General features: G+C 40.8%; 2 protein-coding genes across 4 annotated transcripts in view; both read right to left on the reverse strand.

Moving 5' to 3' along the window:
- Positions 1-1,467: 1,467 nt before the first annotated feature.
- On the reverse strand, positions 1,468-3,759 carry zgc:123278 (uncharacterized protein LOC641569 homolog). The gene is made up of 3 exons (XM_061918094.1): positions 3,539-3,759; positions 3,367-3,469; positions 1,468-1,891 (listed from the first exon to the last, which is right to left on the reverse strand). The coding sequence occupies exons 1-3, from the start codon at positions 3,740-3,742 to the stop codon at positions 1,773-1,775; spliced, it is 426 nt and encodes a 141-aa protein (XP_061774078.1). The 5' UTR covers positions 3,743-3,759; the 3' UTR covers positions 1,468-1,772.
- Positions 3,760-14,256: 10,497 nt separating this feature from the next.
- The window catches only part of hrasb (HRas proto-oncogene, GTPase b), a 48,082-nt gene continuing 45,525 nt past the window's right edge, over positions 14,257-16,813 (reverse strand). For all 3 annotated transcript variants that reach the window (XM_061917604.1, XM_061917602.1, XM_061917603.1), the window contains one exon: positions 14,257-15,262. The gene's annotated coding sequence lies outside the window, so the exon portion shown is untranslated. The remainder of the gene's footprint in view (positions 15,263-16,813) is intronic.

A 16,813-nucleotide genomic window follows, 5' to 3' on the forward strand; every position in this document is an offset into this window, starting at 1 on the left:
TATATATGTTATATTTTATATTGCTACTATGGTAAATTTTTAGTTTACTTAATACCTGCATTATCCTATCCATCCATACCCTTTTCGTCCTTTGAGACTGAGCTACTGTGTGGAATGGTAAATGGGTTGTACTTGTATAGCGCTTTTCTACATTTTTTTTTTAATTAACTCAAAGCGCTTTGACACTAGTTCCACATTCACCCATTCACACACAGATAGCGGGAGTTGCCATGCACGGCGCTAACCAGAACCTATCAGGAGCCAGGGTGAAGTGTCTTGCTCAAAAACACAACAGAAGTGACTAGGATTGTAGAAGGTGGGGATTGAACCAGTAACCCTCAAATTGCTGGCACAGCCACTCTACCAACTTTGCCACACCGTCTCCCAACAACACAACTTCCCTTGTGGATCAATAAAATATGTCTAAGTCTAATGTACAGGTCTAAGTCTAAGTCTAAGTCTAAGCCTGCGTTTCTGAAATACATTTAACAACAATGACATGTCTATGTCTTCGATGAGGTAGCGACTTGTCCAGGGTGTACCCCGCCTTCTGCCCGATTGTAGCTGATATAGGCACCAGCGCCCCCCATGACCCCAAAGGGGAATAAGCGGTAGAAAATGGATGGATGGATGGGCATGTCTTATTGTCCCTCGGCATTTTCTAAACATCCATCTATCCATTTTCTACTGCTTGTCTCGTTCAGGGTCGCAGGGGTGCTGGAGCCTTTGGTAAATGGGTTATACTTGTATAGCGCTTTTCTACCTTCAAGGTACTCAAAACGCTTTGACACTATTTCCATATTCACACACACATTCACACACTGATGGCAGGAGCTGCCATTCAAGGCATTGGAGTGAAGTGTCTTGCTCAAGGACACAACAAACGTGACGAAGTCGGTAGAAGGTGGGGATTGAACTAGGAACCCTCAGATTGCTGGCACGGTCACTCTCCCAACCGTCCCCAATCTATCAGCTGCATTCACGCGGTAGGCGGGGTACACCCTGGACAAGTCGCCACACCATCGCAGGGCCAACACAGGTAGACAACATTCACACACTAAATCTAATTATTATTGAAATCCTGTGTATTAATGGACATTTCACTAATTTCCTGTGTCAGCTAAAACAGTGGTTCCCAGAAATAAAAAAATAATAAATAATTATTCTGCGGCCCGGTACCAATCGAGCCTACAGAAAAATTATTTATTAATTTTTTATTTATTTAAAAAATATATATATTTTAAATTTTTTATTTTATTAAATCAACATAAAAACACAAGATACACTTACAATTAGTGCACCAACCCCAAAAACCTCCCTTTTTTTTAATGAAAACAACAACAAAAAATTAGAGACCACTGAGCTAAAACACAAAATTGACATTTTGTTCGGATACATTGCATGTCAACTTATGTTGAATTTATTTTAGCGACTTATATGTACACAATGAATCAAAGTAGTCCTCCCGCATCCTTTTATTTCTCTGTATAGATATGCTTTACAGCATTATCTTGGTCTTACATGGCATTTAAAGTCAGCAAATGTGTTGTTTTAAAAAAAACAAATATGTATCTAAATCAGGCAATAGTGTACTTTCAAAGCATGCAGATTTCATCACACCAACATGACCTTAATATAGCAAGTAATTTATAAAATGCATATAAAAACAATGCTGACATAACTAATCAATCACTGATACAACAGTCAATCCCTGCCAGGCGACACTGTGCACAATATATATTTTACAAGCAACAAATCAATATCAGCAGCCATTAACAGTTGGTTTCGTTCTCTTGTACGACATGCTGACCGTCTTCTGTGCATAAAGACAAATATAAACGACCGTCCGCCTTGTGAAGCACTTGTGTTTGCCTGTGGAACTGCAGCCAACCTGAGGGGAAAATGTTGCACAGTCAATTATTTAAGCTCCAGGACAAAGTCTAAATAAACACCATGGACAATCTCACTCTTGATCAGACCTGACCCACTTCTAAATCCATCAGCGTCTATGTGGGGCACGGCAGCATTCATTGTGGTTGTTTTTTTAATTCGACTGTTATGCTTTATTCAGCACAGACATATAACATAATATAACAGAGAGAATGACAGTGTTCCTTAGTTACTATCTTTTCTATTATTATCTGTATAATTAATGACAGACAATTTACTAGGTGAAAAACACTTCTTGTTACAGCTGTACAGCAGTCAGTACCAGTATTACCATACTTGCCAACCTTGAGACCTCCGATTTCGGGAGGTGGGGGGTGGGGGGCATGGTCGGGGGCGCGGTTAATATATATATATATATATATATATATATATATATATATATATATATATATATATATATATATATATATATATATATGAAATACTTGAATGTCAGTGTTCATTTATTTACACATATACACACACACACACACACACACACACACACATACACACACACATAACACTCATCTACTCATTGAGTTAAGGGTTGAATGGTCCATCCTTGTTTTTCCAACCATATGCATGTACAGTAGATGGCAGTATTGTCCTGTTTAAGAGTGTCATAAACATTGCTGTTTGGCAGACGAACTGCTTTACGGTAGACGAAAACGGACTGCTGTTGTTGTGTGTTGTTTTACCGCGCTGGGAGGACGTTAATGAAACTGCCTAACAATAAACCTACATAAGAGACCAAGAACTCGCCCTCGATTGTTCTACAGTTATAACGTCATTGGGCAGACACGCTCTTTATACACGTCACTCAGGTCCGCATGGAGCTGGAGGGGGCGTGGCCTCCACCTCTGCCTGAATTTCGGGAGATTTTCGGCAGAAAATTTGTCCCGGGAGGTTTTCGGGAGAGGCGCTGAATTTCGGGAGTCTCCCGTAAAATCCGGGAGGGTTGGCAAGTATGAGTATTACAGTATAGTAAGCAAGATACACAATACCCAGTGTGTAAGAATGCGATTTAGGCCAAAGAAAACTAACCAACTAACTGGACAAACAGGTAGAGACACAGGAATCATACTAAGGAAATATTCTATACAGACGTATGATTTGATTTTTCTTCGCCAAAAATCTGTGTAAAAATTTCATGACCGAAATTTCCACTAGCTCTATTCATGTAGTTTTTGCTCCTGAAAATTAATCTGGCAGTCCTTTCCAGTTATATCAATTAGTTTTTCATTAAATGGTATAAAACTAACTACCTAAAATGCAGATTTGCCACCTCTCTTGGTGTGACATCATCTACAGAACTGGAGCCCATTTCCCCGCATAGGCAGTGAGGATAAAGGCATTTTGATCACTTCATTGCATGTGGAAACAGGCTTTGTAGCTTTGGATGCCCTGTGTTACAGTTTGATGAAGCAAACTTACATGAGGCTTGTTCAGGCTGTGGGGGAGGTTGCATACAAATAGGAGGAAGGTCTCCAAACGTGGCAGCCATCACTTGTAGGAGGCTGACCAGGTCACACTCCCCCTGAGACACGGACAGGCGGGTCAGTCGGCCAAACGCACTTACGTCTCACCTGCTGCCGGAGCCGCTCACCTGCTTCCAGTCCTGCAGGTAGGGAAGCCGGACCCCGCCATTGCTGGACACGTGGTGTCCTTGCAGGATCATCATCTCACTCGTGGGTCTGACGTAGCAGATGGGGGCTGACTGACCACCGAACTGATTAACAGCTTCTTTCCGGAAGCAGTTGGACTGCTGAACTCCACTCTTTTGCAATGGACGCCAACCTCCATTGACCATGTGTCCCAACGGTGCTGAATTCGGTTTTTCCATTTTATTTGCACTATCCATCCGTCCCTTTATTTTCACAACAGCATCACAATTTATTATGTTTTCTTTTTATTGCATTTGGCTGTCATTGCTGCCAGAGGTGCATCAACAAAGTATTGAGCAAAGGCTGTAAATACTTATGTAAATGTGATATATTGTTATATATATCTCTACGCTGCTGATCCGCTTGAGATGGTTTCCTGTGGACGGGACTCTCACTGCTGTCTTGGAGCCACTATGGATTGAGCTTTCACAGTATCATGTTAGACCCGCTCGACATCCATTGCTTTCGGTCCCCTAGAGGGGGGGGGGTTGCCCACATCTGAGGTCCTCTCCAAGGTTTCTCATAGTCAGCATTGTCACTGGCGTCCCACTGAATGTGAATTCTCCCTGCCCACTGGGTGTGAGTTTTCCTTGCCCTTTTGTGGGTTCTTCCGAGGATGTTGTAGTCGTAATGATTTGTGCAGTCCTTTGAGACATTTGTGATTTGGGGCTATATAAATAAACATTGATTGATTGATTGATACTTTGTAGTTCAGTCTTAGTTTTGTTCCGCATATCCTTCCCTAAGCTTCAATGCCTTTTCTTAGGGGCACTCACCTTTTGTTTATTTTTTTTGTTTAAGCATTAAATACCTTTTTTACCTGCACACTGCCTCCTGCTGTTTCCAACATCTACAAAGCAATTAGCTACCGGCTGCCACCTACTGATATGGGAGAGTATTACACGGTTATTCTAGACAACAACGACACTCAACAATAACACATAATTTACAGACTACAATTACTGGTTTGCAAAAAACATTTTTACCCCAAATAGGTGAAATTAGATCATCTCCCACGGCACACCGGATCGTATCTCACGGCACACAGTGGTTGAAAAACACTGGTCGAGAGGACCCAGCCATTCGTAAAAAAAAAGGCTTTGAAGACTTTGCAGCATTTAAAAATCAGAGCGCTACATGTGAGGGGTCTCCTTTAACACCACCGCTGAAGAAAGGTGGCATGACTTGGTCAAAAATAGGATTCAGATGCAGAGAGGAGAACTATCCAGCAGGCTTTTATTTTGAAATGTTTCCTTTCCACCTCCTGAGTCAGTGCAATACAAAAACTGCTATAAACCTTAACAACTGGGCAAAAAGGTTTCACAAAAAGTGAACAAACTGAAAATCCTTCCGAAAGGAGGAAACACAAATCTCAATCTCTAACTACACTAGCGAGGAATATAACTACCAAATTCAAACAAAAGACTGTGAAGACTCTTCTTCGGCATGGTAATGCCGGTGTGGTTTTTCCAGGGATGCGTCGAAGCGATGGACACAACAAGGTAAGTTAAAGGGTATTTATTTAATAATAAAAGACTATGAACAAAAACACTGGTGTAAAGAGAAAAGGTAAACAAAAGACGCTAGCGTGAAAGCTAGGATAAAACACAAGGAAAACTAAAACTTGGTACGAGGACACAAAAGAGTAAACAAAAACATTCAGCATGAAAGCTGGAAAATAAAGTGGCTTAGCGTGAGAGCTAGCGAGAAAATACATACATAGAATGATGAGAGTCGTCACTGTTGCGCGTGGGCAAATTAGGATCCGAGAATGAGTAAACAGAAAAGGTGAGCTTAAATAGGAGGGTGAAAATTAGTAGCAGGTGTGCGGGGCGAGACTAACAGGTGGACTGATGTGTAACCATAGTGATGGACAAAAACAGGAAATAAACGGGTCGGACTGAGAATGAAAAAACAAACGTGTGAAGATCTGAGCAGCAGCTCGCAACAAAAGACGCTCCAAAAGGAGGGAAAAACAATGGGCTGTAAAGCTTCTACACGGTTTCTGGTCTAGAGAAATAATTAACAAAAGGTCACTCAAAAATGAGGAAAAGAAGAGACTGTAAAAGTAAACTGAACTCACCACTTGGACTTGAGAACTTTACAAACAAAAATACACTCTGCTTAATAGGAGAAAAAGAAAACTCAAAATACCAACTTGGAAATTCCGGATCTGGATAACTCAGAACAAGACGGGACAAGGCTTGGAAATGATGCCGGAGATGCACGAGACACTCTGGCATAGAAAAAAGGGAGGCGTGGGCTTATAAGACACATGAGGTAATGGGGAACAGGTGGAAACAATCAGGGATCAGGGATGAAGTCAGACTGATGACAAGAGAAAGGGCAAGTGGGCCTGAAACGAAAGGGGGGGTTACTTTTCAAACTAAAACATGAAATTCACAAGACAAAATAACCCCAGACAAGACATCTCCTACGGCGGTGTGACAAAAGGAGGCAATTCTTTGGCTTGCCAACCCACATGATCTGCCTTACCGTTCCTAGAATTAACATTATTTGGGCCAGTCCAATCCAAGCGTTAATTAATAAAAAGGCAGAAAATGACAAGGAACAGGTTAGATAAGTTGAGGTACTGGGTGAAGATTGTCAATGACCTGGATGTAACAGAGAAAACAAAGATGAAAGGCATTCTTTAGAGCAAGGGTCACCAACGCGGTGCCCGCGGGCACCAGGTAGCCCGTAAGGACCAGATGAGTAGCCCGCTGGCCTGTTCTAAAATAGCTCAAATAGCAGCACTTACCAGTGAGCTGCCTCTATTTTTTCAAATTTTATTTATTTACTAGCAAGCTGGTCTCGCTTTGCTGGACATTTTTAATTCTAAGAGAGACAAAACTCAAATGGAATTTGAAAATCCCCAAAAATATTTTAAAGACTTGGTCTTCACTTGTTTAAATAAATTAATTTATTTTTTTTACTTTGCTTCTTTAACTTTCAGAAAGACAATTTTCGAGGAAAAATGCAACCTTAAAAATGATTTTACCTTTTAAATTCCTTCCTCTTCTCAATGTTCAAGTAAATTTATAGTTTTTATTGTAAAGAATAATAAATACATTTTAATTTAATTCTTCATTTTAGCTTCTGTTTTTTCAAGAAAGAATATTTGTGAAATATTTCTTCAAACTTATTATGATTAAAATTCCAAAAAATTATTCTGGCAAATCTAGAAAATCTTTAGAATCAAATTTTTAAAAAATCTTATTTTAAAGCCTTTTTAATTTCTTTTAAAATTTTGGTTCTGAAAAATCTAGAAGAAATAATGATTTGTCTTTGTTAGAAATATAGCTTGGTCCAATTTGTTATATATTCTAACAAAGTGCAGATTGGATTTTAACCTATTTAAAACATGTCATCAAAATTCTAAAATTAATCTTAATGAGGAAAAATTACTAATGATCCATCCATCCATCCATTTTCTACCGCTTATTCCCTTTCGGGGTCGCGGGGGGCGCTGGCGCCTATCTCAGCTACAATCGGGCGGAAGGCGGGGTACACCCTGGACAAGTCGCCACCTCATCGCAGGGCCAACACAGATAGACAGACAACATTCACACTCACATTCACACACTAGGGCCAATTTAGTGTTGCCAATCAACCTATCCCCAGGTGCATGTCTTTGGAAGTGGGAGGAAGCCGGAGTACCCGGAGGGAACCCACGCATTCACGGGGAGAACATGCAAACTCCACACAGAAAGATCCCGAGCCTGGATTTGAACCCAGGACTGCAGGAACTTCGTATTGTGAGGCAGACGCACTAACCCCTCTGCCACCGTGAAGCCCATTACTAATGATGTTCCATAAATTATTTTTTAAATGTTTTCAAAAAGATTCGAATTGGCTTCTTTTTTTCGGTTGAATTTTGAATTTTGAAGAGTCGAAATTGAAGATAAACTTTGTTTCAAATCTTAATTTGAATTTTTTTTCCTGTTTTCTCATCGTTTAAACCGTTCCATTAAGTGTTTTTTTCATCATTTATTCTCAACAAAAAACCTTCCATAAAAGGAAAAAAAATGTACGACGGAATGACGCACAGAAATACCCATTTTTAAAAATATATATAGATGTATTTATTAAAGGTAAATTGAGCAAATTGGCTATTTCTGACAATTTATTTAAGTGTGTATCAAACTGGTAGCCCTTCTCATTAATCAGTACCCAAGAAGTAGCTCTTGGTTTTAAAAAGGTTGGTGACCCCTGTTTTAGAGAGTCAGGCCTCCTCAGCCTGCTGAATCCAGGAAAAGTCAGTATAAAGAGCGAATGATTTGACCTTCTCAGGGTTGCTGTCCCATCAGGTAAGACATATCCTCCAGGCTTAAAGGTTTTGGTCCAAGCTTGTCAAGATGGTGGGCTTTAAAATATATCAAGTCAATGATACATTTGCTGTTTAAGGGTTTGGCATTGGAATAGCAGTCATACGCATGGTAAATATCAATCAATCAATCAATCAATGTTTACTTATATAACCCTAAATCACTAGTGTCTCAAAGGGCTGCACAAACCACTACGACATCCTCGGTAGGCCCACATAAGGGCAAGGAAAACTCACACCCAGTGGGACATTGGTGACAATGATGACTATGAGAACCTTGGAGAGGAGGAAAGCAATGGATGTCGAGCGGGTCTAACATGATACTGTGAAAGTTCAATCCATAATGGATCCAACACAGTCACAAGAGTCCAGTCCAAAGCGGATCCAACACAGCAGCGAGAGTCCCGTTCACAGCGGAGCCAGCAGGAAACCATCCCAAGCGGAGGCGGATCAGCAGCGCAGAGATGTCCCCAGCCGATACACAGGCAAGCAGTACATGGCCACCGGATCGGACCGGACCCCCTCCACAAGGGAGAGTGGGACATAGGAGAAAAAGAAAAGAAACGGCAGATCAACTGGTCGAAAAAGGGAGTCTATTTAAAGGCTAGAGTATACAAATGAGTTTTAAGGTGAGACTTAAATGTTTCTACTGAGGTGGCATCTCGAACTTTTACCGGGAGGGCATTCCAGAGTACTGGAGCCCGAAATGAAAACTCTCTATAGCCCGCAGACTTTTTTTGGGCTTTGGGAATCACTAATAAGCCGGAGTCTTTTGAACGCAGATTTCTTGCCGGGACATATGGTACAATACAATCGGCAAGATAGGCTGGAGCTAGACCGTGTAGTATTTTATACGTAAGTAGTAAAACCTTAAAGTCACATCTTAAGTGCACAGGAAGCCAGTGCAGGTGAGCCAGTACAGGCGTAATGTGATCAAACTTTCTTGTTCTTGTCAAAAGTCTAGCAGCCGCATTTTGTACCAACTGTAATCTTTTAATGCTAGACATGGGGAGACCCGAAAATAATACGTTACAGTAGTCGAGGCGAGACGTAACAAACGCATGGATAATGATCTCAGCGTCTTTAGTGGACAGAATGGAGCGAATTTTAGCGATATTACGGAGATGAAAAAAGGCCGTTTTAGTAACGCTTTTAATGTGTGACTCAAAGGAGAGAGTTGGGTCAAAGATAATACCCAGATTCTTTACCGTGTCGCCTTGTTTAATTGTTTGGTTGTCAAATGTTAGAGTTGTATCATTAAATAGAGTTCGGTGTCAAGCAGGACCGATAATCAGCATTTCCGTTTTTTTGGCGTTGAGTTGCAAAAAGTTAGCGGACATCCATTGTTTAATTTCATTAAGACACGCCTCCAGCTGACTACAATCCGGTGTGTTGGTCAGCTTTAGGGGCATGTAGAGTTGGGCGTCATCAGCATAACAGTGAAAGCTAATACCGTATTTGCGTATGACGTCACTCAGCGGCAGCATGTAGATGCTGAAGAGTGCAGGGCCAAGGACCGAACCCTGGGGAACTCCACACGTTACCTTAACGTAGTCCGAGGTCACATTGTTATGGGAGACGCACTGCATCCTAAAATACTGTTCCCAAAAGAAGTCACCTTTTACTCTAACTGCTACTTCATCGATGAATTGCTTGCCATGGGCCTTCCAGCAACAACAATGTCCCTAAGCCAAGCTGTTTATCTGGTGACAAACTAATGAAGAGAGTAGAGAAGGTCAGTGACGGTAAATAAGAGAATCCTGAGTCGGCCATCACAAGTCGGTGATGATGGCTTCTGCACATTTGAAAGATCCTAAATATGTCAGATGGTCGACTAAAACAAAATACAGGGGTCAGATAAGAGGACACTCGGTCACATGGGAGCACAATGACAACATGGGTGGTGTGGACCTGTGTGACAGCATGCCACGCTTCTGTCGCATGACAAGCAGATTCAATATAGCACCATCCATCTTCTTCCGCTTATCCGAGGTCGGGTCGCGGGGGCAGCAGCCTAAGCAGGGAAACCCAGCCTTCCCCTTTCCCCAGCCACTTCGTCTAGCTCTTCCCGGGGGATCCCGAGGCATTCCCAGGCCAGCCGGGAGACATAGTCTTCCCAACGTGTCCTGGGTCTTCCTCGTGGCCTCCTACCGGTTGGACGTGCCCTAAACACCTCCCTAGGGAGGCGTTCGGCTGGCATCCTGACCAGATGCCCGAACCACCTCATCTGGCTCCTCTCGATGTGAAGGAGCAGCGGCTTTACTTTGAGCTCCTCCCGGATGGCAGAGCTTCTCACCCTATCTCTAAGGGAGAGCCCCGCCACACGGCGGAGGAAATTCATTTCGGCCGCTTGTACCCGTGATCTTATCCTTTCGGTCATGACCCAAAGCTCATGACCATAGGTGAGGATGGGAACGTAGATCGACCGGTAAATTGAGAGCTTTGCCTTCCGGCTCAGCTCCTTCTTTACCACAACGGATCGGTACAACGTCCGCATTACTGAAGACGCCGCACCGACCAACCCTCAATATAGCACGTGATTGTTTATTTCTGTAATGTTGCCATCACAAATTCCTGGATGCAGCACAAGTTTGACAGCAGAGTGTTCAACTGATCGTGAACACGGAACAGTTTCCTGGATTTGAAACTGCATCTGGTAAAGCAGTGGTTCTCAACCATTTTTTCAGTGACGTTACATTTTTTTAATTCAAGTACCCCCTAATCAGCGCAAAGCATTTTTGGTTGTAAAAAAGAGATGAAGAAGTAAAATACAGCACCATGTCATCAGTTTCTGATTTATTAAATTGTAAAACAGTGCAAAATATTGCTCATTTGTAGTGGTCTTTCTTGAACTATTTGGAAAAAAAGATATAGAAAAAACTAAAAACTTGTTGAAAAATAAACAAGTGATTCAATTATAAATACATATTTCTACACATAGAAGTAATCATCAACTTAATCTTTGGGGATTGTAATAGAATCCATCTGGATTCATGAACTTAATTCTAAACTTTTCTTTACAAAAAAAGAAATCTTTAACATCAATATTTATTGAACATGTCCACAAAAAATCTATATTTGAATATTGCATTGTTGTATTTTTTTCACAGTTTATGAACTTACAGTGCATTCATATTTTGTTAAAGTCCATCCATCCATCCATTTCTTACCGCTTATTCCCTTTCGGGGTCGCGGGGGGCACTGGCGCTTATCTCAGCTACAATCGGGCGGAAGGCAGGGTACACCCTGGACAAGTCGCCACCTCATCGCAGGGCCAACACAGATAGACAGACAACATTCACACTCACATTCACACACTAGGGCCAATTTGGTGTTGCCAATCAACCTATCCCCAGGTGCATGTCTTTGGAAGTGGGAGGAAGCCGGAGTACCTGGAGGGAACCCACGCATTCACGGGGAGAACATGCAAACTCCACACAGAAAGATCCCGAGCCTGGATTTGAACCCAGGACTGCAGGAACTTCGTATTGTGAGGCAGACGCACTAACCCCTCTTCCACCGTTAAAGTATTATTTAATAAATATATTTATAAAGGATTTTTGAATTGTTGCTATTTTTAGAATATTTAAAAAAAAATCTCATGCACCCCTTGGCATACCTTCAAGTACCCCCAGGGGTACGCATACCCCCATTTGAGAACCACTGTGGTAAAGGACCTAATGAAATACCAAGAGCCTGACTGCACAGGCAAGAGAGTTAATGGAGTTGAGGAGAAAGATAAGAATCATTAAAATAATATGTAGTTCGGCACCTCTCAGAGATCAGTGGCATGGAAACATTTTCCAATGAGGGCTGCATACAGAACAAAATTCAAGGATCCGGGGGCCAATTAGATACATTCTGTACATGGCCGATACTAAAACCTGTACAATAAAAGGTCAACGTATGCTAAACAATCTGAACAAAACATCAATATCAGCTTTGTGTTATAGGAAACAAAGCAAATTGAATGAATCATGATTATTTTTCTAACAATTTTATTTGCATTAAGATTTTTTCACCTTCTCACACACTAATTGTGCTCTAAAATACATTTTTATTGCCTAATACAACCCATTGATATTGACATTGTGTTTGTATTATTATTTGTCAACCAAATTTAATTTTGAAATAAAAAAATAATAATTTGGAGACATTATAGAAAGGATGAAAGAACATATACAGTAAAACACATTGTGGTTTCAGGTCCCATTTTAGGTGTAATGTTCCAACCCCGGGTGTTTAGTTTGCCTGGAGAATGTGTCGTGGGCCACACTTTGAACACTCCCTGCTACGGATGGTAGAGAGGTGCAAAAATCAAGGTTGCAAGAGCCAAAACATACAGTTGCAATACTTTCCTCAGCATTAGAAAGAAGGAGGACATGCTTCCTTGTTGTACAAAAGCTTAGAATCAATATTATAGTTGGTATGCAAAAAAAATAAAAACATTTTAATCTATATACAATTATATGCATACAGTTAGTGGTCCACACCACCCATGTTGGGTCCGCTCATCTGAACATGGATATTTTTTTTTAGCTCAAGAGGCAGCAAATCACCAAAAAACAAGTTGAAAAAATGTTTATAAATACATATTCCATTTCTGCAAATTGGAAACATCCATCCATCCATTTTCTACCGCTTATTCCCTTTCGGGGGCGCGGGGGGCGCTGGCGCCTATCCCAGCTACAATCGGGCGGAAGGCGGGGTACACCCTGGACAAGGCGCCACCTCATCGCAGGGCCAACACAGATAGACAGACAACATTCACACTCACATTCACACACTAGGGCCAATTTAGTGTTGCCAATCAACCTATCCCCAGGTGCATGTCTTTGGAAGTGGGAGGAAGCCGGAGTACCCGGAGGGAACCCACGCATTCACGGGGAGAACATGCAAACTCCACACAGAGAGATCCCGAGCCTGGATTTGAACCCAGGACTGCAGGACCTTCGTATTGTGAGGCAGACGCACTAACCCCTCTGCCACCGTGAAGCCCCAAATTGGAAACATGTAAATGCTATTTTTTCAGTTAGTATGTTTCCGTTCACCGTCTACTACCTGAATGGCTGACATTGACCCATCATCCCAGCTTTACTTGCTTCTGTGTTCCTTTTAGTCATGCAACTGGAAAGTATCATTATATTTTATTGCGATTTGCACTGCAGGCTGCAATAAATTGATCTCCCCCTTACACATGTTCATGCTCTGTCCTGTAGATGGCAGCAGAGTGCATATAGGGCATAGTATATTAGTGATGGGACAAACACACTTTTTTCTCTCAACATCTTTTTATTTCTGCCCTGCAATACATTTATCTTTTCTGTTGTTTTTAAAGAGTACATACATCTTAAATAGCTAAACATTTTCACAAATTCCAAACACACTTTCATTCAAGGGAGAAAGGAGCCCTTGGAACTGTGACTGGAGTCCAAACCGCTAAAGGAGTGTACAGTCTTCTTGGACTTGTTTACTTGGGCTTTACTGGCTAAGTATCCATGCGGTAACATTACATGACATTCAGAGACGATGGAAATGTATGCATAGATTTGTGAAACTGCTGTGGAGGTGATATATAAAGATTGACAGCTGTAGACAACAAACATTCCATTATTAATTAGTACATGTCACACCGTTTTCCATAAACATTGTTCAGTATAAGGTGGATGGAGGGGAACCAGGTCCTCCCATATCCATTGGACATTTTAAACACAGTGCCATTGAAATTATATCGAAATACACATTCACAGTTCACATCCGTCAAACAAAGAATGAACAGTTAATTAAAAATTATTCAGCCTACACACAGTAGCGAGGTTGATCACTTATAGTGGCTAAAAATTTACAAAATGGGGTGGATTAGAATTTGAAATATGCTTAAACAATTCACTTCTGCAGGGAATGAACAAGTACTTATTCTTAATCAAAAAGAAACAGTCACTTAAGGATGTCTAAATTGAGCAAGAGTGATGCAGTTAGGCTTTTGGTGGTTATTTGTTACATTTAGCAGGACTTGGGTTTGTTGTATTTTACCCAACAAGTCCTGTACAGCGCGTGGCTAAACTTAACATGCTTCCTTTTTTCTGGAGTGGCACACAAAGGAGGTGCTCACTGCTTACTGTATATACAGCGCTATGGACAGATCTGAGCAGTAATTCTATCAAGGTAACGAACAAATACAGTATTAGGGAGAACAAGCATCGCGGAAAAAAAAGCTATGCAACCCCACAACCAGCACCAATCACACATGAACGCCACACATGTACAGTATACACACAATTAGGACAGTTTGAGGGTAGTAATGTGTGTGGGAATTTTGAGCATTCTGAGGCGTGTTGTGTGTGTTACACTCTGCAATTGTTTTTTTTTTTTTGTAAAGACCGACACGTGAAATAACTGTCGCACATATTGCGGTCGCTTTCAAAATAAAGGTTAATTCTATTTAAAACTGTGTAATTGTGCAAGCATAGCATGTTGCTCCTATCATATTCACCTGTAGTCAACTGTGCAATTGCACTGTAGCCTCCCAGTGCATTTTCCATTAGACAAGAACCCACTGCACCAGCACCCATGTTCACACGTGTCATAACTTGTATTATTATTAATATTATTATTACTATTTCATAAAGACAACGCTTAGCAAATAATGTAAGGCATCTGCATTCAGAACCAAAATGCCAATCTCTTTTTCCTCATTTACCAATCATGAAAAATACCTGAGTACGTGGCGCTCAGGTATTTTCTGATCATCCACCCACAAAATACGTTCCAGTTCAAAACCAAAATACATTTTTTTTTTTTTACAGCAAAGCTAACAGTTAAAACCATAACATCAAACTCTACAAATTCCCAGGTCGGCCTCTACCTTTAAAGGGAGGTAGTTACATGTTCTTCCCCCCCCCCCAAAAATGGGTTATGTGTGTGGCAATCCAGGAAATCATTGTCCAATGCCAATCCAGGCCCAGTGAGAAAAAAACAGGGCACAAGTGGAATGAGCATTTCAAGATGAGGTGTGGTCCCGATGCAGCCCTTGTTGGACCAGTGTTGAGACTGAAAACAATAAGTTAGCTACCGAACGACACCATGCTTGGAATGACCTTTGTCTTTAGTGGTGTTGCTCATTAGTCCATGTGGACCACAACAAAAAGGTGGGGCAAGCCAAGCTTGTTCAGGTAGCCACATAGGCAACAGTCAAAATCATCTTTTCTATAAAAAGGGCTCTGGTTTAGACAGCGGATCGATTCCTCTCTCTTTTCATTCAGTTTTCTCTTCCTATTTTCAAGTCCATGCGGTGGCTGCTTGTGCTGTATGGCATTTCTTTCCAGGCTTTGAAGGTAAGCTGGGGGATAAAGATGACAGCGTAACAGGACAGTGTGAGTGTTTTGATTTGTACTTGTCAAACTGAAACATGAGCACACTAGTTTTAATGTTTTACTTTGCAGAGTTACAGTAAAACCTCAAAGGTAATTCCAGGAAACTTATCAACCCACAATTATTTTGGACAGATTTTCCTTTGGAATCAACGGAAATGTTGTTGTCACCATATCATTATATTACATTATTTATTATTATTGACTGTATTGGTTTAAAGAGGTCATATATTGATTTTTCTCTACAGTTAAAACACTTCCCTATTGTCTAAATAACATGTAATGGTGGTTGTTTGGTCAACATTTGGTATACATTGTGTTTTAAAAATCATCTTCAAGCCTTTTTCTGACCGTCTCTTCAGGATGTGCCGTCTTATTTACGTGGGTCTCTGTCGACCACGTCTTCTCCCCGTCAGACATGTTAGAGTTTTTAGCGCTTCTAAATAGAGTCTACTGACAGATAAGTTAAAACTATGTCCTACTTTTTTATTATAGATGGTAACAGCCAGGAATGCATGTGCATGTATGAGCCAGTCAGCTCCACAACAAGACCATAGAAAAAAAGAAGGAACTTATTGACGACAGTATTAGCCTACAATGGCAGACTCTCTACCATATATGGCGATATCTGCTAATTCCAATTGTCTCATATGGCGGAAGTAGGAAGGAAGGCATGATTGTTTAATAAATAACTCCACAATGCCTTCATGGTTTGATTTCAAATTTTCAGGACTTGCACAAAAACATGTACCAATGCTTTTGCATAATAATTCCACTTTTAGTTAGCGATGTTTTTATCAGGAATTCATGCTGGCAATACCGATCATCCATTCATAAGTGAGATCAGCCGGTATTGATTCCATTACCGATCACATCTTTTAACTGTACATTTAGAAATGTATTTATGGTGAGTACTATTGACAGATCAACAATATAATCACAATATTCATACTAATTCCTTATACTCCTGTAGTTAATACAATTGTTTGAATAAAACAGAGTCAATAGTACACAATAAATAAATACAATTCTGTATTATTCATTGAAATCCTTTTTCCCGTCAAATCTGAGTTTGTAAACATTAACAACAACAAAAACTAATATTTTGAGAAAATAGAAATATTGATCTTATCATTCTAGTATGGATCATATCATAATATTACCCTTGTGTCGACCACTACCATTTTATAGATTGACCTGCCCTCTTACGTGGTGTGTGCTGACTGAGAATGCTGACACCAGACTGAGGAACAGCTTTGTCCTACATATGCTTGTCAACATATTTGGAGTGTAAAAAATGTTAATATCAGACATAATGACTATTCAGCAATATCCTTTTCTAATTTCATAGCTGTTAGATGACTCAAGTGGCTGACTAAAACTCATTCAATTGATGCATTTTTGGTGTCTGCTGCAGTGTTTCTCGCAATATGCATTTACTTGCGGCTAGAACAATCCAACACTTGCTCGCAGTTAGTGCCAGCATCTTCCAGCATGCAACTTCAGCACGCAAAAAGAGT

The sequence above is a fragment of the Nerophis ophidion genome, linkage group LG12 (assembly GCF_033978795.1).
Source record: "Nerophis ophidion isolate RoL-2023_Sa linkage group LG12, RoL_Noph_v1.0, whole genome shotgun sequence".
Classification (NCBI taxonomy): Eukaryota; Metazoa; Chordata; class Actinopteri; order Syngnathiformes; family Syngnathidae; genus Nerophis; species Nerophis ophidion.